This window comes from Halichoeres trimaculatus, unplaced genomic scaffold (genome assembly GCF_033239565.1).
Source record: "Halichoeres trimaculatus isolate MK-OKI-2021-1 unplaced genomic scaffold, fHalTri1.1 fHalTri1_scaffold_18, whole genome shotgun sequence".
NCBI classification, from domain to species: Eukaryota; Metazoa; Chordata; class Actinopteri; order Labriformes; family Labridae; genus Halichoeres; species Halichoeres trimaculatus.
Window position 1 is genome coordinate 12,920,507 of NW_027437196.1, and position 19,953 is coordinate 12,940,459.

General features: G+C 39.4%; 2 protein-coding genes across 2 annotated transcripts in view; one reads left to right on the forward strand and one right to left on the reverse strand.

Moving 5' to 3' along the window:
* The first annotated feature begins 640 nt into the window (after positions 1–640).
* klhl40b (kelch-like family member 40b) lies at positions 641–5,178 on the forward strand. The gene is made up of 6 exons (XM_074693650.1): positions 641–1,774; positions 3,820–3,980; positions 4,067–4,174; positions 4,272–4,457; positions 4,665–4,814; positions 5,022–5,178. Exons 1-6 carry the CDS (start codon positions 641–643, stop codon positions 5,131–5,133), a joined length of 1,851 nt encoding a protein of 616 aa, XP_074549751.1. The 3' UTR covers positions 5,134–5,178.
* Positions 5,179–5,556: 378 nt separating this feature from the next.
* The window catches only part of zbtb47b (zinc finger and BTB domain containing 47b), a 35,935-nt gene continuing 21,538 nt past the window's right edge, over positions 5,557–19,953 (reverse strand). Inside the window, exons 2-6 of the mRNA XM_074693575.1 lie at positions 17,450–18,820; positions 16,880–17,027; positions 16,348–16,463; positions 14,175–14,319; positions 5,557–11,992 (exon numbers count right to left, since the gene is read on the reverse strand). Of these exons, the coding sequence (XP_074549676.1) occupies positions 11,550–11,992; positions 14,175–14,319; positions 16,348–16,463; positions 16,880–17,027; positions 17,450–18,820 (2,223 nt within the window). The 3' untranslated portion in view covers positions 5,557–11,549. The remainder of the gene's footprint in view (positions 11,993–14,174; positions 14,320–16,347; positions 16,464–16,879; positions 17,028–17,449; positions 18,821–19,953) is intronic.

Consider the following 19,953-nt stretch of genomic DNA (forward strand, 5'->3'; position numbering starts at 1 on the left):
AGGACATTAACACTTCTTAAATTTCTGTTTTAGGTGTGATCTATCCCAATAACATTCTCAGAAGGCCTTAGAGAGTACATGCTTTATACGACATGTAACAAAGTTCCCTTGCAACAATTTCAGCCTAACACGACATGGAAAACAAGAAAGTTGATTTGTTTGATGATTTGTGAGCTGTGTTGAGAGTGACTATCATTAAAAGTAGTAAAAATGACCCTCTGTCTAGAAGGACTCAGTCACATAGACCCCGCACAGCCAGCCTCCTACATCACCTTCTCCACTTCCCCCATGACTCAGGGTTGGACATATCTCCCATGAAGCCCTGTTTCAGCTGTCAGAGAGTGGGCGGACAGTCCTGGGGAGTGGGGCTGGGATCTAAGCTCGGAGATTACGTTTCATGTTCCAGAATGAAGCTCATAGCTCCACACAGAGCACCCACACTATAAATAACCCACCAGTTGGAGCCTGGTTGAAGGGTCAGGACAGCTGAGGAAGTGGGCTGTGCCAGGGTCCAGCTGGTGTGGACTGACAGCAGACTGACTGTGCTCCTGAATCCTCTTTCCAGGCTTGAAACTGCTACAAAAAGAGCTCCTGCTTGTTTTGAAGCCCTGAAAGGCTCTTGAAGCTCCTTCTAGGAATAATGGCTGTACCCGTAAACCCCACGGATGAACCCAGGGTGTACCAGCAAACGCTGCTCCAGGACGGCCTGTATGACCTGCTGGAGAATGACAAGCTGGTTGACTGCACACTGAAAATCAAAGACAAGGAGTTCCCCTGTCACCGGCTGGTCCTGTGCGCCTGCAGCTCATACTTCCGCACCATCTTCCTGTCTGATCTGGACGAGAGCAAAAAGAGGGAAATCATCTTGGAGGATGTGGAGCCAGGCGTCATGGGGCTGATCCTGAAGTACCTGTACACCTCCAAAATTAATGTAACAGAGCAAAACGTCCAGGATATCTTTGCTGTGGCCAACATGTACCAGATCCCCTCAATTTTCACTGTGTGTGTGTCTTTCCTGCAAAAGCGCCTGAGCTTAAGCAACTGTCTCGCTATCTTCAGACTGGGTTTGATGCTGGACTGTCCAAGGTTGGCCATCTCTGCCAGGAACTACGCCTGTGAACGTTTCCAGCTCATCTCCAGAGATGAGGACTTTCTGCAGCTGCTCCCCAGCGAGCTCGCAGCGATCTTAACAAGTGACAACCTCAATGTAGAGTCAGAAGAGGCTGTGTTTGAAGCTCTGATGAGCTGGGTGTCCAGGGAAGCTGAGAGCAGAGAGAAAGAGCTGCCAGGTTTGCTGGATTGTGTCAGATTGCGTCTGGTCAGTGAGGATTTCCTGAAGGAGAGAGTAGACAAAAACAAATTCATCTCTTCAAATCCAGAGCTCCAAAAGAAAGTCCAGATGGTGAAGGACGCTCACGAAGGGAAGCTACCAGAGGTTAAAAAAATGAAAGCTATACGAGAGGAAAGTGGAGCAGAAAAAGATGGAGAGATGGAGGAGAAGGAGGAGGAAGATGAAGAAGGTCTCCTCCCAGGGATCTTGAATGATAACCTGAGGTTCGGCATGTTTGTCAGGAACTTGATCCTGATGGTGAACGACACAGGCGCTGTGGCCTATGATCCATCAGGCAATGACTGCTTTGTAGCATCACTTTCCACACAGATCCCGAAGAACCACATCAGCCTGGTGACCAAAGAGAACCAGATCTTTGTGGCCGGAGGATTTTTCTATGATGAGGAGAATAAAGAGGATCCAATGTGCTCCTATTTCCTGCAGGTAGGAACAAGTTTCAACACTTTAACTCGACAAGAGTCAAGACGGGCAAAAAAATCACCCAAATTTATACAAAGGAAGATAAAATAACAATGAAATGAAATTGACAACATAGTGTAAATCTGTTGTCCAAAAAAAAAGTAATTGTTCATAAACTAGTTGTCATGTAAATAGAGTACAAATAAAATTCTGTATAATTCTTGTCTTGGCTTGGGTTAATTTCCTACATCCTATATAATGTTGTGCTTAAGTGACAAACTCTGATGTTAAATAGTTAAAATGTGGCAGTTCCTCAAATGTCCACTTGGGGTTGGTGCCAAACCCCTCCAAACCCCCTTTAGGTCCCATGTTAAAATGGATTGTTTGCAGTGAAACATGTTAAAAGCTTGAATTACATATTCTGATATTTGTCTTATGTATTTACCAGAAGACCAACAGGTTTAGTCTGCATTTTCTATATGGTGACCACTATCATTGGCCTTTAAAGAAATTCAAAATACAAAAGGTAATATACTGAGACTACATCTATGTTTAATATACTCTGATTATACAACTTGATTATGATTTGTGTACAACTTGATAGTTTGTCCTATTCTGCCACAATTTCAGAGTGCATACAATATCTAAATGAAACTCTGATTATTTCTTGACTGTGCTTCAAAGTTCCTCTGACAAAACTGAGTTTGTGTTGACTTTGGCGCCCCCTGTGGACTAAATGAGACCTACGCTCTCTCAGCTGAACACAGAAATATATTACAAATAGTTGTTTTAAAACTGGATTTTCAACTATATGCTAATACCTACTCCCAATAATTGTGATATTTATATATACTGTGATATATGTATATATATATATATATATATAAACTCTACATCAAAACAGTGTTTATAATGGTCTAATTTGCTTTTGTGGGTCAAAAAGTGTCACTGTTAATATCTGTCTGTTTCATCAACACTTAAAAATCTTTACTGGAGCTTTAATCTCCTGAGACCCAAACTTTTGTCCACTTTTTACATCTTCTTGCTATTTGGGATAAGTAAGACCTAATACGTATAACAATAAAGCTTTGTCTTTGTACTGGAAATTTGGTTATTTGTGTTACAAGTTCCCTATAAATAATTTGTTATTAGTGTTACCATACTTAAATACATTTTTTTTTAATTGAAACAGATGTAATGTGATAACTCCAAAAAATATTGTGAGCAGTGCCCCTAAATGTGGCTTATAGGTCAAAGTAAAAAACCAAACAAAAACAAACCAGCATCATGGTTCTTAGAGGAACTAAGAAAAGTATAATTATTGTAGAAAATGTACAGATGAATAGGCAGACATGTCCACATGTGAGGACACTGGGTCTTAAGAGGATAGATATGAGTAGTATTCTTTGTTTAGGTACTATGTCACTCTAAGCAACTGAGTCATTTTTAAAGGTATAAAATTAAGACAAACATGAAGTGGGCTCAGCCAGTTTACAATGTTTGAATGAGAAGACAAACAAAGGAAAGGACCAGTTTTCAAGTATTTCTTTTAACCCCTAATGTGTAATAAACCATAAAATGTTATTTTTAATGAATTTTGTGAAACTTCATTATGTTTTTGTTGTTTACGCTCTATGCTGGATTTCAAACACATTAGTGAAAGGAAACAGTGCTCTGGGACATATTGAAAATGCAGTATGAAAGTGTAACTCCACAGATTATTTTTTAAATACTCTTTGTTGAAGATTTTAATTCACTTCCATGATTTTTAAACAAAAAGAATGATCGTTCTGTTTTATCTGGCCTCCAATTTGACACCAATCAAAGGTGATATGCAAATCGTAGGTGCTACGATGGGCTCAATGGGGTTTATGCAAATGTACATTTTGTGAAGTGCTGAACCGAGCATGTATCATGGATCATATACTAAGAAAAGATCTGCTTCTTTCACTCTGATTCATGATTCAACATGAGGGAGAAGACAAAAAGGAAGATGAGCTGCTTTGGCAGTGACAGCACATGTTTTTAAACCTCCCCCTTTCACTAATGTTTGACTCCTGTTACCTCAGTATGACCCGGCCGGTGCTGATTGGCTGGGAATGCCTCCCGTCCCGAGTCCCCGCTTCTTGTTCGGGCTGGCTGAGGCTGAAAACTCAATTTTTGTGATGGGTGGGAAGGAACTGAAGGACCAGGAGCGCACACTGGACTCTGTCCTGGTCTATGACAGACAGTGAGTACAAGTCAGCGCATCAATCCTGAAGAGTGGATGAAGAATTTGAAGGATTTATTAACTTCTCAGTGGTCTCTCTTTTCCAGATCTTTCAAATGGGGTGAATCAGACCCAATTCCTTACAAAGTCTATGGACATCAAACAATATCCCACAATGATGTTGTTTATGTGATTGGAGGAAAAGGAGATGACAAGTGAGTATAAAATGTGATCAAGTTATGGAGAATATTTGACTTGAGGCAGCAAGAAATGTTAGGAACAGGAAGTATTCTTTGTCTCTTTTGTTCAAAGGAACTGTCTGAAGAAGATGTGGGCATACGACGCTCTGAGGTTTGAATGGAGGGAGCTGGCACCCATGAAAACAGCACGTTCCTTATTTGGAGCCATAGTTCATAAGGAGAAAATATATGTGGGAGCAGGAGTCACAGACACCGGGCTGACAGACACTATGGAGGTGTATGACATCGCTACCAACAAGTGAGCAACTCAAAATCTTCTGTATCAAGCTCAAAGAATTTGATTAATACTGAAAAAACAAGATACTGATTTCCTGAGACCTCCTGTAGTTCTGGCTATTTTCTTTTGGATTACAAACATACTAAAATGAAAGCACCTACAAAAATAAATCATACAGCTACAACTTCACATCTTACTAAACTGAATGTGTGTGTCTACGTTCTTCAGGTGGTCAGACTTTGTAGCTTTCCCTCAGGAGCGCAGCTCTCTGAACCTGGTGTCTCTGGCCGGTTGTCTGTACGCTGTAGGAGGATTTGCTATGATGCCTTTAGAGGAGAGCGACGACGTGATTCCCAAAGAGATGAACGATATCTGGAGGTGGGTGGTAACACCAGGCGTCATGTGACTCCTCAATCTGTAGACCCAGTTTTTTCCTTTTTACCCTCACTAATTAAGGCTTAAACAGTCTTTATAAAATTTAATCTAAAAAAAATCAAAAATTACTTTGGCACTTTTCAGTTGCATAAAAACTTTTTGGGGTGTCAGAATTTTACCTTTCATTACTCATTCTTTTAACCTCCTCAGGTTTGATGAGACAGAGAAAAAGTGGGTTGGTGTCCTTAGAGAGATCCAGTACGCCTCAGGAGCTACCATCCTGGGCGTCCGCCTCAACACGCTGCGACTCACCAAGATGTGAAACCCCTAAAACACAACTTCACGGAGAAGATCATGATGACATCTAACAACACTGGATATGCTATAAATTAGCTTAGCTTATATGGTGATCTGTTTGTTTACTGTAACACCATGTCCAATTTTCTAGCTTATTTTACTGTTAGATTGATACACTGCTCACTCTTTTTTTGATAGAGCAAGTTTTTATATAAGTGTGTATTAGTGATTTTATTCTGACTGTGGCTTGTAGACTATTTTGCACTGTATGGAATAATTATGATAAATATTTCATACCAAGAACACGTCTGCAAGTGGTGGTGTATTTCCCAATAGGTGGCAGCAAACCGTTGCTGCAACGTTTGTGTCATCAGAAAGAGTAAAAAAGGAAGAAACAAAAACACAGAAGACATCAAATTGCAATAATATATCTATACTGTTTAATATTGAAATGATTTCATTACGCTCTGTTGTGTTACAGACAGTAAACACTAGTCAATAATACAATAAAAGACAGAAAATACAGTCTAATGTTATTAGCACCTCTAGACACTATTGTCCATGTACGGTTTTTAGTATTTTAATATAGCTGAACTTGACATCTATTGCCTACACATGGTCTTTGTACAACAGAGTTAACTAAGACATAGTGTTTACGTTATAAAGTAGAGAATCAGCATATAACAGTACACATTATGGTTTCTTTAACACAACTGCAATATGAGCAAGTATGGGAAATGTAGAGGGTATGTGGATAATACTTCTGTCAATTGAAAATGGCATTTTCATGGTTATCATTTCATAAATACCTTTCCCTGAAAGAGGAAAAAGTCACCGTTAAAAAAAAAGAAAATAACAGACAACTGAACTTTTGATGAAAAGCAGCCACTAGTGCTTGTTTTACAGTTTCAGTTTCTTTTAGTTCGGTTGCAAAACTAACAAAATGTAAATCATCAAATGAGTCAAAAAACAACAGAACATAAATTCATTCAACAAAGTTTCTTTTAAAAATTAAGTTCCTGCCATCTTTAATATATTTCTAGTGTTTCAGAACAAAATTTAGTTGAAGTGATTCGCTAGCTAGACAGAGAACACAAGTGGTTAAACTTAACTAGAACCAGCCATGTTAGCTAGCTAGCTTTCAACATACTAGCTACAGTATGCTTCAGTAGCCACCACGTGTCATAATTAGTAAGTATTGGTATACTTAACTGTTTACTGTTGGCTATATTAAATCTCAAAATACTTACTCCAGCATGTTAGCAAGCATGCTTAATAAAACAAAGTAAGCTAGCATTCAGGACAGTTTTAGGTTTGGTTTCACTGTCTTAACCACAGAGCACAGTCACATATTTCCTACACTGTATAATTAAAAAAAATAATAATTACCTGCTGGCTTTTTTTTTTTTTACTTATGGTAAAATTTAGGAAAAGTGATTAGCTAACACTTTTCATGTTAATGAGGACTTGCTAGCTAGACGGAAAACACTGTTGGCTAAATACAACAAGCAACAGCTATGTAAGCTAGCAAACTTGCTTCGAGCTGATGCCAACTTTACCGTTTTAACTATAGTGATCATTTTGTGTTGGCAGACTTTACTGATAACTGTTAGCTTTATAAGATCTTTGAATAGTTCCTCTGGGATTTTAGCAGGCATGCTAAAGAACACAAAGTAAGCTAGCTAAGAGTATGTACTTGCTAGCTGTTGATGCTGCTCAGTTTGAGGTTTGTGTTCATTTTTTTAACCACAGATTACAGTGATAGAATTTCTCTCACTTTTAAGATAAAATAACTTAGTTTAATGTCAGAAACAGTAGCAAAGCATCCAAAAGCTTAGCTTTAAAAATTAGTCAAAGGTATTCACTATCATAAATAAAACACCAATAAGGAAAGTAAACAAATTCTTCGAACAATGAAACAGAGAAATTTACTCATGTTTGATTTTTGACTCCTTTGATTACCTTTTGTTGGTTTTGTAGCTCAATTAATTTGCACCTAAAGATTCAAAAAGTCCATGAAGCAGGGAGGTTTTCTTCCTTAAAGGCTATCTTATTTCTTTGAACTCTTACTAACATACAACACTCTCTCTTAAATATCCTTATAGAACATCAGTAATTAGTACAAACTCACATCACAATATTCCCAACAGTTTTCTTGAAGCTGAAGGCCCACACAATCAAACCTTTTTAAATTCACACTCCAGCTCCTGCAGCTAAACCCGAAACTACAATTCCCAGTAGAGGGCAAACTTGAAGAATCTCATGAGCACCCTACTTTGTCCCGACTGCCATGCTTACTGCTTCATTATGTGACAACATTCGCCCTGGGTGTAATGAAGAATGCACAGTCATCCTGGTGCCTGGGCATGCACTTAATCACTGACGAACCCTCACTAAAGGTCAAGGGCAGGTCTACATTTAACTGATCTAACTCGAGCCTTTGGCCACAAGCCTCGGTGAAGGAGAATCTGGCTAATTAAAAGAAATCAAAACTACTTGCCTACGATATAAGTGCCAAACAAACTGTGCAAAAGTTCCCTTCTCAGTTTCTAAAATCTCAGCTTCACGGCCATTTTGTGTCATTTCCTCACATTAAAAACAGAATCCTAGAATTCAGGAGGACTCGTAAATGTCTTTCCATAAAGCTACATTAAGAGTTATTACATTACTCTAATGTAAATCAGCTTTGTCCACTAAACCCCTATGTCAAAGGGAGGCTTTAACCCTTAATCTGGAAAAAAGACAAAAAAAATACCAAACTGTTTCTTCTCACGGTGGGGAAACTTTTGATTCAAATCATTATTAAACTTCCCCTAAATGCTGCATCATACACTACTTGTGTAATAAAATGTGCAGAGAGTTGTAAAATAAATGCTTTTGTTTTACTTTTACATTTAAATCACACTTTTACTATTCAGAAAATCCTCTACTCAGCAGTGTCCCTTACTTCAAACATGATTAATATCTGTCACTTTGATCAATTAATACTCAGCTGGTCTGGAAGCATGTAACACACATAGATTTTTGTTCATTTCACTATTTCTTGAGCTTATTTTTGCACTCTGGACCAACAGGGCTCTTTTTAAATGTTATTTAAAGGCAGATCACCTGCCAAGGACTACTTTCTGGCAGACACTGCATTTCTGTTATTTCCTGTATTCTAACGATGTGGAAATACAAGTAAAACAAACAAAACTCACACCCCATCAGCAGATTGGTGTTTAAATAACTGCAAACCATCAGCTGTCACACCATGCGTAGCTGAACTGGAGAATAAAGTGCTCGCATCTATCATTATCTTCAATTTGGCAACTGGCTTCGCATGGCATAAAAGACAACTTACCCGAACCGTTCCATAAGAGCAAACTTTTAAGACCTAAAACTGATCTCTCTTACAGTGTTTGGAGGAGAAACCAATCAGAATTAGTCAGATCTGGAAGTGGCACAAGCTTTGCACAGAGTCGTCCTCTGTGTTCACACATGTCACAAAAGACGTACATTTACACCAGGAAGCAGAAACACAGGTCAGCCCTGCTCAGACTAGAACAGACTGTACAAATACTCTGACTGCAAACATTTCACACATCAAACTTTGGGTTCAGTTTTCTGGAAATGTTGAAACTTGTGGAAATTTTTCCATAGACATCCACGCTGCCTACTTCTCACCTATGTTTCCCATCATGGGCTAGTGTGGCAATCAAATTCAAAGTGCATAAATCAGTAGTATTGACTACTATCTCTCCTCTTTTACCATCATCCCTAACACAAAACATTCAATCCCCTCCTTAGATAAGGCAAATACACAAACTCTAACCACAGTATCTCAGTATCATCTCTCAGGCTAGTGCTTCTCAAAACAGTAAAGTGGGAAAGTACATTTTAAGCCTTACAAATAATTCTGTAGGCTTCTCTCAAACAAGGCCTGTCTCTTTATTTAGTGTAAGACCTCTTACAGAGTGCAGTTTACTAAAGTGCCACAGGAGAGCGTCAGTCCTTTTGTTTTGTGACATTAACAGGTCGCCTTTAGTTTGCTCTCTGTTAACCATCAGATCTCTGGCACTGCAGGTGAATTTGATTTATCACAGCCAGAATGTACTTAACATTTTAACAGCTTTTGACTTTTCATTTAAAGGGCAGTCTCAAACTGGACCCTGTACAAAAGCAGCAAAATAAAAACATAACGTGTCAGACACTAAGAGAAAAAAAAGTACCAAAATGACATCTGATGAGGCCCTTACCATTCAACCATATTTTTTAGTTAATCAGGTGTATTTAGATGTAAGACTACGCTAAAGGTGCTTAAATTTGTCTTTTAAATAAAAGAATGAACAGCTTATAACATTTACAAAAGCTTATCCACAAACTCCAACTTTCGATAGTACCAGCCATGACACATATGGGGGCAACATTCAACAGACGCTCCAAATGTAAACATGAGGAATTAATCACAAGGAAGAAACACATCTTAACAGTATTTACAGGTTAATGCTACACTTCATGTAGGCTCTCTAGATAAAGTGTACGCCAGAGCTTCAATAGTGCACCTAGACTCTTTTTGGATTCTCAACTGATTAAAACGTCAAGGGCTAAAACGATTGCTCGTTTTGGACTCTTTGTTAAAAAGTTATAGCAAGCTTTAAGTTAGCCTAACTAAGCAAAAAAGACTGGAAAAGGGACTTCACTGGCAATAATTTGCCCACTTGTGCCCAACATACTCAAAGAAAAACTGAAGCAAAATGATGCTAACAGTCTCAACTTTCTCTTCGTAAAGTATAACGCAAAGTAGATGTATTTTGTGATAAAGCCAAGCTAGCTGATTCCAATCATTAGCTTACAAAACAAAACCCCAAGTTTTAATAGTCAACTTTGGGTATTTTAGTGATAAATGTTAAATCTGTATCTGTGTTTTTAATCAAGAATTTCATTTTAATTTATTTAATTTTTATTGTTTTACTCACACACAAAAACAGTCTTGCTGTTTCCCTCCATTTTTCAGTCTTTGTGCTCGAGCTAGCCTAACCAGCCGCTAGCTACCTTTGCACTCAAGAGTTTGGAGCAAATAAAATGAATTCACTTCTCAAAATGTAAAAACCACTCTTTTAAGGGAAGACCTTAAGATAACTTCTCAACTCACCAGTTCACGACTACTTTCAAAAGTGCACAAAGCAATACAAATCTGTTAGCCATATTAGTTACTGAAAGTCCCATTTACCGATTTCTACAAGTCACTGTATAAAGAGGGGTACAACTTCTTAATAGCATGAACTGTACCACTTTCAGTGCTCTATTACAGATTTAAGCATTTCAATATAATCTTCATAATTTACAATATCATGATAAGGTGTGCACATTTAATGAATACGTGAGCAGTTTTACTGTGATTATTATTATCCGATTGCTTTCATATTAAGTTTAGTTGGCCATGTAACATTTAGTTTTCAGCTGAGAAAGATACTGTTGGAGTATATTAAGTTTACTAAGTTACAGAAAAAAAGCTTTATTTTCTCAGAGCCAGATCTACAGGAAAGGAGCTTGTTTGCTTAATGTAAGCAGAAAACGCAGGCCAACAAATTACTCCGTCTCCTGAGCAGGGGGAAGCTCGAACTTTGATCTAAAGATCCTCATCTTCTCTGCTTCAAATCTCAGACATCCACACACACACAGACGAACAAAACCACCACAAAGAATTGCACTGCTGACTCTCCACATGTCACAACCTCTCTCGCGTCCTTACAAATTGACATAACGTGCCACGAATTACACACAAGTACAGTTATAAAAATGAAGACAAGTAGGAGTACATATTAAATATCACTAGAGTTAAATGTAAGGTGCAGGATCGATTATAAATGCTGTATAACATTTTCTAACTATAGCAGGTGAGCTTACAGGATTTGGTTATTGGCAATGCCATAAACACGTATATGCTCAGAGACAAATCAGCATTTGGTTATTGCTGGGTCATACCAGAACCACTCGCTACATCTTGGCGGAAAACAATCAAAAAAAACAACAACCTGTTTTTCCTTATTGTGTGGTTTTCCAATCTACTTATGACCACTGCATGTGGGAAATTCTTCCTCCCATTTCGCAGAAGATGCTACAATCAATGCATTGTGCAGGCGCTGGAGAGATGTGTGTGTGTGGTGAGGGGGGATAATGAAACCAGAACAGGGTTGTGAAATTCATGAGGAGTGGTGGTGAGAACATGTCCTACTGGACTCTGAGGTTTTCTATTGTATTAACAGAGTAAAAAATAACCATTTCATATAGTGGAAGGTGTAGAAGGGTTTGTATGAGGCCTCCATGTGGCCTTCAGTCAGCACTCCCTCTCAGTTTAAACGTCACTGAGGTGTTTCAGTCTCCTTCTGTAGGAGTCCTCTTAAAAAGCTCTAAGAAAAACAAAAGTAACAAAAGTGCTTTAGATGCTACAGAGATTTGTTAGTTATTGGAGTTCATCCTACCAGCAGAGAACAGGGGGGGCGGTGGGGGTAAATGAGGGGTTGGAGGCAGGCCCCCCATGGAGTGCAGCAGGGGGAGAGACAGCTGGGTGCCATGGAGAGGGTGTTGACTGGCAGCAGCGGGTGTGGTCACAGACGTAGCAGGAAGCGCCGTGCCAAGCTGCACCTGACCAGAAGAGTCCACAGCAGGTGAGCCCAGAGGATGGTCGAGGCCCAGGGGGCTGTTGCCGTCTGTGACCATCGGGTTGCTGACACGGAAGCATTTCTCCCTGTGGGCTTTGAGCATGTTGGAGAAGCGGAAGCGTTGGCCGCACACCTCGCAGGGGTACGGTTTCTCTCCGGTGTGGGTGCGGCGGTGGCGCTTCATGTTGGGCCGGCTCGTGAAGCTTTTCCCGCAGATCTCACAGATGTACGGCTTTTCTCCTGCACAGATAGGGACAAAAATCACAGCATGGTATAAAATCAGTATCAGTGTTTCATTCGTTCATTCCATATCACATCATATCCGTTTTACAATCCAAAATTGGAAAACAGATAATGACTTATTTCATTTCTCGTTTTCAAATCAAAAATCGGAAAACAAATAACAACCTATTTTTTGATTTTTGGATTTTGTTTTGCAATTAAGTATAGAGTATGAGAGGATGGAATTATCATGGGTTTATTTTTGGTTTGTATAATTTTCGATGTGTTGTGACTTGGGAGTTGTTGACTTTTTTCTCAGGGAGGCCAGTCTTTAACCGCGCGAATCTTGAAACCTGTTCACAGAGATAGGGAAGGCGATATACAGAGAGTTACATATAAATAGACCACTATGGCCACACTAAAACAATATGCTGATGTTATTAAGCAGTTGTTCAAAGCTAATAAGACCCACACGGATATTGCAGGAGATGGGTGTCCGGAGATGCTCTGCAATGAGCGTCAGACGTTTCTGCATCCAACACAACATCAGGCGGAAATGTCATGTTACTGATGCCTCTTAAGTGTGACACGCTTCCCCTCTTTAAAAAGCCTGAACACGTCCACCATCCTTCACAAAAACATAAACTAATAATAACTATAAAACGTTAGCTATCATGCTGCTCGATTCACCCATCAGTGGAATCACCCGTTAGAGACTGACTGACCTTCCTGAGAATAAAAAGTCAAAAACTCCCAAGTCACAACACATCAAAAATGATTCAAACCAAAAACGAATAGAACAAAAATCCCATGATAATTCCATTCTCTTATATTCTATTTAATTTCAAAAGAAAATCAAAACAGTGAAAAATAGGCCCTTATTTCCGATTTTTTTATTTGGAAACAAGAAATGAAATGAGTCGAATGATACACTAATAAATCAGCAGTTGTCAGAAACTTAAAGCTCCTTTGAGGAGCTTTAGACTTGTGTTGTTTGTGCTGATTTTTCCTGTACATGTGTCACACTTTCAATTTAACTCAAGAAATCAAATTCTACTTTCCTTTTTATCCATAGAAAAAGTTTGAAAAAGCTCTTTTCTAAGTGTACTTTTAAAGGCTTAAACTCATGCTTATCATCACAAGCAGCTGAAATATTTAAACCAACTAAACAGAGAAAATCAATAATGCTTTGTTGGTGTTATTTACTTTGCTGCTTGCTTCACCAAAACAGAAGCACCACCATCAACTTTGGTCTTTTTGACATTAGACTAAAACTCCTCACAGGAGCTTTAAAATTTATAAAATCAATACTTTTGTTTTAGTGGTTCAAAATAAGAACAATATAAAAAGAGTCTGTTATAGTAACACTGAAGGGAACATGTTGCACTTCACTTTCCAGAATTTTTTTTAAATTTTCATAATACAGTTTTTTTCTAATTTTAATCATAAATTTGCCATTTCAGTATTAGACACTTGCAGGCAGCTGAGTTCTGCTTACAAAAAGGTTATTTAAACCCTTCTGCACGTTCTTCCAAGCACATAAAGGCAGATAGAAAAAAGCTTCCAAAGAGCAGAGTAATCAGCAGTTAAAAACTAAAAAAGTCCCTAAGGGTGGAGACCAAAACAGAACCAAAAAAAAGAATTACCACGAGACCTGAGTAAAGTATATATAAATAACTATAAATGCTAACAATGCTACATGTCTGCTTTATGTACAAACAGTCTATGAGTGCCTAATGTTCCACTACGTCAAACTCGAGGAGGTCTGTGGGTTTTCTAGTTACAAGTTGTCCTGTTGAGCAATGCATTTAAGGGAGGGCTTCCATTTTTGGGGTTACTGACAATGCACAATGATTGCCAGAGGGAGTAACTTGTAAAAACATGTGTAGCAATGCACCAAAAAGGCATTGGCAAAGAAGAAAAAGGAAAGACAACTTACAAGTGAATGTGGATGAGTTTTCACATTTCTGGCTTGAGAAATGTTTTGATTCTGGTAGCGAAATAACTGACATATTTTTAAAACCCGAAGGGTACGCTCAGAAATGTTCAAATAGTTACAAATTAAACAGTATTTGTTGACAGGAAAAGTTCACAGGTCATCTTTAAAAGTGATGATATGTTAATGTTTTATGTGTATTTGCTGCCCATGTTTGACAGAAAGTCTTTGACACGCTTTAAAACAGAGCAAACATTGTCTCACCAGTGTGTGTCTTCATGTGTTCGTCAAAGTACTGCTTCATGTTGAAGTCCTTTCCACACCACTGACACATGAACTGCTTGTGTCCGATGTGGATGCTCATGTGGGACCGCAGCTGGTATTTGTACTGGAAGCGCTCGCTGCAGTTCTGAAACGACAAACAGTCAGCGTTTTTACACACAGCCAAAATGATCATACATGGTGGTCAGTGAATTTTATTTTCTTCGTTCAAAGAGAAATTTATCCATTAGAGTAAAACAGCAGATGTGTTATTTTCTCTCATGTGGAATATCTGATTCGACTCGGCTGTGGGACTGTGTGTCTGTAAAACTCAATGTGACGGATATTCATAATATAATCAGCAAAAAGTACATCCAGTGAAATACAAACTGCTTTATGAGTGGGACACCTGTTCTGTTATGTAACATGAAATGTGAGAATGTTTTCACTTTCACAAGAATCCAAACTTGAGAACATTTCAGAGACTTACAGGAAAAAAAACGACCACTGACACCACCATGATATGTACATGGTTAATATGAGGTGAAGTTTGAAGCTATTGGGTAACTTGGCTCTGATCTTTTCTTGAAGCTAATCCAAAAACAACTGCAAAAAATAAAATACAATTATTTACAAATTCATTTTGGTCTTCACTCACATATTTCCACTCCACACAAAAGCTACAGCCGCATTCCAAAATAATTAGAGGTTCAAGCACAAAACTTAACATTAATGTCAAATCTCACTACATTCCATTGGAGATATGATAACTAAATTATAATGTTAAAATCTAAAAATATGGATGACGTGACATCTCCCAAAAGTGAAGACAAAAGATTGGAGCTCTCATCACTGACTGTCTGCAGTACCAATCCTAAACCAGACCACCTCCATGGGACACAAGTGTACTTTAAAATAGCTTATAGCTGAAGATAGCTTAAGCTTTTTACACTGATATGCGTTGTAATATTACTTTTTTAAAAGAGTTTAATTTTAACTTTTATTTGAGTTAATTTTTCCACACCTAAACTTTAAAGAAGACAACTCCAACAATCAAAAAACAAAACAAAATGGAAAATCTCCAAACCAAGGTGGCCGGTAGGTGTCAGCTGCTTTTTCAAAAGCAACAACGCAAATGCAGCAACACAGCAGATTTTAAGAGGTCAGTTTTCCCAATGGGTACAGAAAAGTTGTGAAAGTAAGTGAATGATTTTTTCCTCTTTTAACTTCAGAAATGATAAATATAGGTATAATGCTAATGTTATGACAAGACTAATTCATAGAGCTAGTAACAATGACATATTACTGGTAAATAAATATCCTTCACAATACAATAAATAAGTATTATGAAAGATATCACAAAGTGATACCCCTACAAAGTAACATTTATCACAGCCAAAGTTAAAAAAAAAAGGAAATCATTTACTTACTTTCACAACTTTTCTGTCGTTTGGGATATCTCATCTCTTTTAGCTTCTGCTGTGGCTGAACTTTTGTTGTTTTGTGCCTTTTGCATTTGTGTTATCGCTTTTGTATTCCTGTTATTGTTGTTTTGCAAATTGTCTGACCCCTACCAGCCACCGTACCACACAAATAAAAAAGAGCCAGAACATCATTGCCAGGTCTTGTAGGATTTAAAGTTTTAAAAACTGTCCTCAATCATAGATTTGTACTACATATTTACAAACTTACTGTAAAGCATATTTTCAGAGCATGTTAATAGCACGTTTCAGTGTTGAAGAGGCTCAGTGCAAACCACCACAAACACCTTCTATTCTAAAAAATGAAAATTCTATTATATCAACCTTGAAATGTGCAAACCTCCTTGCAATCTTAACAGTTTTTCTATACTTATGTATTTGTTTTAAATGTGGGTAATGGTTCGCTAAGGTGGAAAGAGCCAATTCAGGCAGAACAAACCTTGGTTCTAAATTTGAAAGGTGCAAGCACCTGTCACTGGGTGGTGTTTTGGCAACACTTTTGTATAGTGAGATCGAATTATGTCATTTTTATTTAACATGCATTATCTTAACTTATCTTATCTTACAAACTGAAGCCACATTCAGTTGGAGAAATGACTGGTTTTATCACCAGTGGACCTCCTGGTATGAATGAAACTCCTTCATACGGTTGGGAACACTGGAGAGCAGTAGGAGTGTATAGAAGGAGCTCAAACCTCACACTTGAAGGGTTTCTCTCCCGAGTGCTGCAGAGAGTGAACCTTCAGGGACATGCTTCGCTTGAACGACTTCCCGCACGTCTCACAGGTGAACGGCATGTCCTTCGTATGGGCTGAACACACACATACACACAAACACAGCACAAGAAAACAGTATTTAACATTGATCTATTCATCATAAAGTTAAATTAGGAGGACAAATAGGTGAAAAACTGCCCTAAAATGACTCTTAAGTGAGATCATTTGGAGGCTTATAGCATATTTTGATGCTAAAGACAATGAATGTATATCTTCAAAAATGATAAACAGCCCTCATTGACTTTTAGTACTTCATGCATCCCTCCATCAACTGCTAAAACAAAGAGTGAGGTAAGCCTGCCTTGGAGTCTTATCACCAAAAAGGTGGAAGAGGAAAGTAACACCCAAAACAAATCCCGCTCAACAATCAGAGAGATGTAGAAAAGGAAGCCCAATCTAACAAACAGGATCACGGCAGCCAATCAGGATCCTGTAATTCACCGCCACTCACCGACCATGTGCTTCCTGACGTGAGCCATGGTGTAAAACTTCTTCTCACAGATCTCACAGGAGAACTTCTTCTCAGCGTAGCCATGGACGATCTTGTTGTGCTCGTGTAGAGACCACAGCTTTTTGAAGGCCTTTCCACATGTGACACACTTTGGAGGGGGAAAAAAAAAAACGGAAGGCAAAACCGAGTTATTACAGGAGCTATTTGGAGATGAGATATTAAGAAGACCATCAGAAACAGCTTTTGCAAACACAATCCAGGTGTGTGAGCTTACACAGATACTTGAGCATGCACTGTAGCAAAAAAAAGCAATTAGAGTCAGTAGATTAAAGCAGCAAATGATCTTCAGAAGCACAGCAGGAGTCCGGCTGCTCGCTGTGGAGGGGGGAAAAGTAGGGGGACTGTGACAGGGAATTATAAGTTTGCTGTATTTGGACGTGATTACTCAGTGTTTGAGTGCTCACATGATTGAAGCTGTGTAGATACTAATACAGTCATTCAAATTCAGCCCAAAGCAGAGTAGAAGTAGTCAAAAGAAGTATTTAAAAACTAGTTTGATGTTTTTCATACCTGGATGCTCTTCTCACAGTCGGTCTGTTGGTGCAGCAGCAGTTCGCTCTCCAGCAGGAAGCGTTTCCCACAGTTGTTGCAGATCTGCATCCTGTTGTGTGTGACGTTCATGTGTTTCTCCAGGTACCAGCGGTTGTTAAACACCCGAGGACACTTCTTACACGCAAAATGTTGCTTCTCTTCCAGCCTCACTTTCTGACCCAGCCCCTCAGAATCCAGCGCCCTCTTCCCAGCCTGCCGCTGGTTGGCTAACGTGGCCTCCGTGAGCGTCTGTCGCATGGATGCCGTAGTAGCCGCCATGGCGAAAGCTCTGGTGCCTCGGCGAGGCCGATCCAACATGGCAGCCTGCTCCAACCCTGGAATGTTTAGAGTGTTCTCCTCCTCTTCCTCATCGTCCTCCTCGTCATCCTCTTCACTACTTTGCCCAAGTAGGTCCCCCCTCTTCAGCTCATCATCATCATCCTCATCTCCAACAGTGTCATCATTCTCAGCCTCATTCTCCTCATCATCCTGTGAATCTCTCTGGTTGTCATGGCAATGACCATATATGGTGGCTGTCTCCGTGGTAGTGACTGACTTTCCCTCTGATCCCTTAGACACATTCAGGGTCTGGTTGTTTAAGTTGACTTCAACGATGATCTGGTCTCTGTTGAAGGATGTGTGACCATCTGCTGTTTTTGACTCTTCTCCATTACTTTCTACTTTGCACAAAGATGCTGCAGCGCTTGCCCCGCCCCCTGACCCCTCCTCCTTCTGATAATACTGCTTCTGCTGGGCTGACTTCCCAGCCTCCTCCACCCTTACAGAAAACGGACTTCCACCATCCCTTTTGTACACCCTCCCAAGCTCTGACTCCTGTTTGATCTCTGAGTACAGCTGACTGGAGGGCATCGCTGGGTCACTACCACCAAGCCCCTCACGATTGGCCATATCAGGGCAGGTGCTCCTCAGTGAGTGGCTGCTTATGAGGTCACGACAGGAGGCTGCGATGTCGCTCATCTGGAGGAGGGTTGCGGCGTTGAGCACGTCACGAACAGTGCGGCTGCTCACCAGCAGCTTTGAGGTGTAGATGAAGTTGAGGATTTGCTGCAGACCCTGTGAGGTCAGAGCATCAAGCGACAGGTCCACCCGCCGCAGCTGTTTGCTCTGGGCGAAAAGGGAGTGGAAGAAAGGGCTGTAGGCCGCCAGCACGCCCTTGTGAGCTGGGAAGGTGCTGTGCTGACGCACCAGAACGATGTCGACGTCACACAGGTCGGGCTGGAAGAGGCGCTGCTCGTTCAGCCTGTCCATCAAACAGGTGAAGTGCAGAGCCACATCCTCCACCAGGGAGAACTCAGCAGTGGGGAAGTCTGTGGTCTTCTCCACTATGAGCTGGAGACACAGAGAAAGAGACAAGAAAATTACAGGGATGTAGAGGATTTTCTGACAATACAGAAGCACGATTTATACAAGTTCTGGCCAGGTACTGAGTTAGAGCTATACAGCAAAGTAATTACATAAGTCTTAGACAAAATGTAAGCTTTACTATATCTGTAGCCATGTGAATTTAAAGCCTATCCAGGGGGAAACTGTTTAACAGATGAAGGCCAAATTATCATCTTTTTTTGCCAGATGTAGCTTTTTATTTTTCCCTTATGGATGAAACAGACTCTCATTAAGTCACTGACAACCAGAATTATGTTTCTATAACAGGATGGGCTGGGAGACGGTCTGGCAGAGATTGTTCGCCATTATCAGGCTTGTAAACCAGTGTAGTGATTAAATGGCCCCTGCAAGTGGCAGCAGTGCTCTCTTTGGATGAGGAATTAGCAGGGTTGGGAGAAAAAAAATCAAAAATCAGTATGTTGGGATTTTTTGTTTAACAAAATCAAAATTGGGGTTCTTTGTCAAAATTTTTTTTTTTTTTTCCAAATTCACATTCTTCATTTCAGTCTTTGTTTTCAACTGTTTCCGAAAAAAAATCCACTTTTCTCCACAGATGGTGAAATGTTTCTCACGTGTTGTGCACTGTATGGGAAAATATGGCTCCTTATATAGTCTGTAGGCATTATCATCATCAGTTCACTTTTTCACATGGTCTGGTGTTAAAAAAAAACAAACCAAAAATCAAAAATAACAAATCCAATCGGTATCCCAGAAATTGTAATAGAACCAAATCTCGAGAATAGCATAGCGTCCCAGCCCTAGAAATTAGTATAACTTATGAGAAGAAGAAAAAAGATAACAGACTATGATGAAATGTTGCAATACCGACATGTTCAGGCAGCTCACACATGAACAGAATATGTATCCTGATCATTCTAAGTGCTAAAAAACTAATTACAGCTCATTTTCGTTTTTTTTTCTTTTTTCTTTTCAGTTAATAACAGGTGTTTTTAGTGAAAACAGCTTACATTCCACTAAAGAGCGAAAAAAGGTAGAAACAAACTTTTTCTTCCAGGGGGTCGACTTATTTTCTTCTAGCAGCTTCTGTGTTGAAAGATTGCTCAAATGCTCCAAAATTA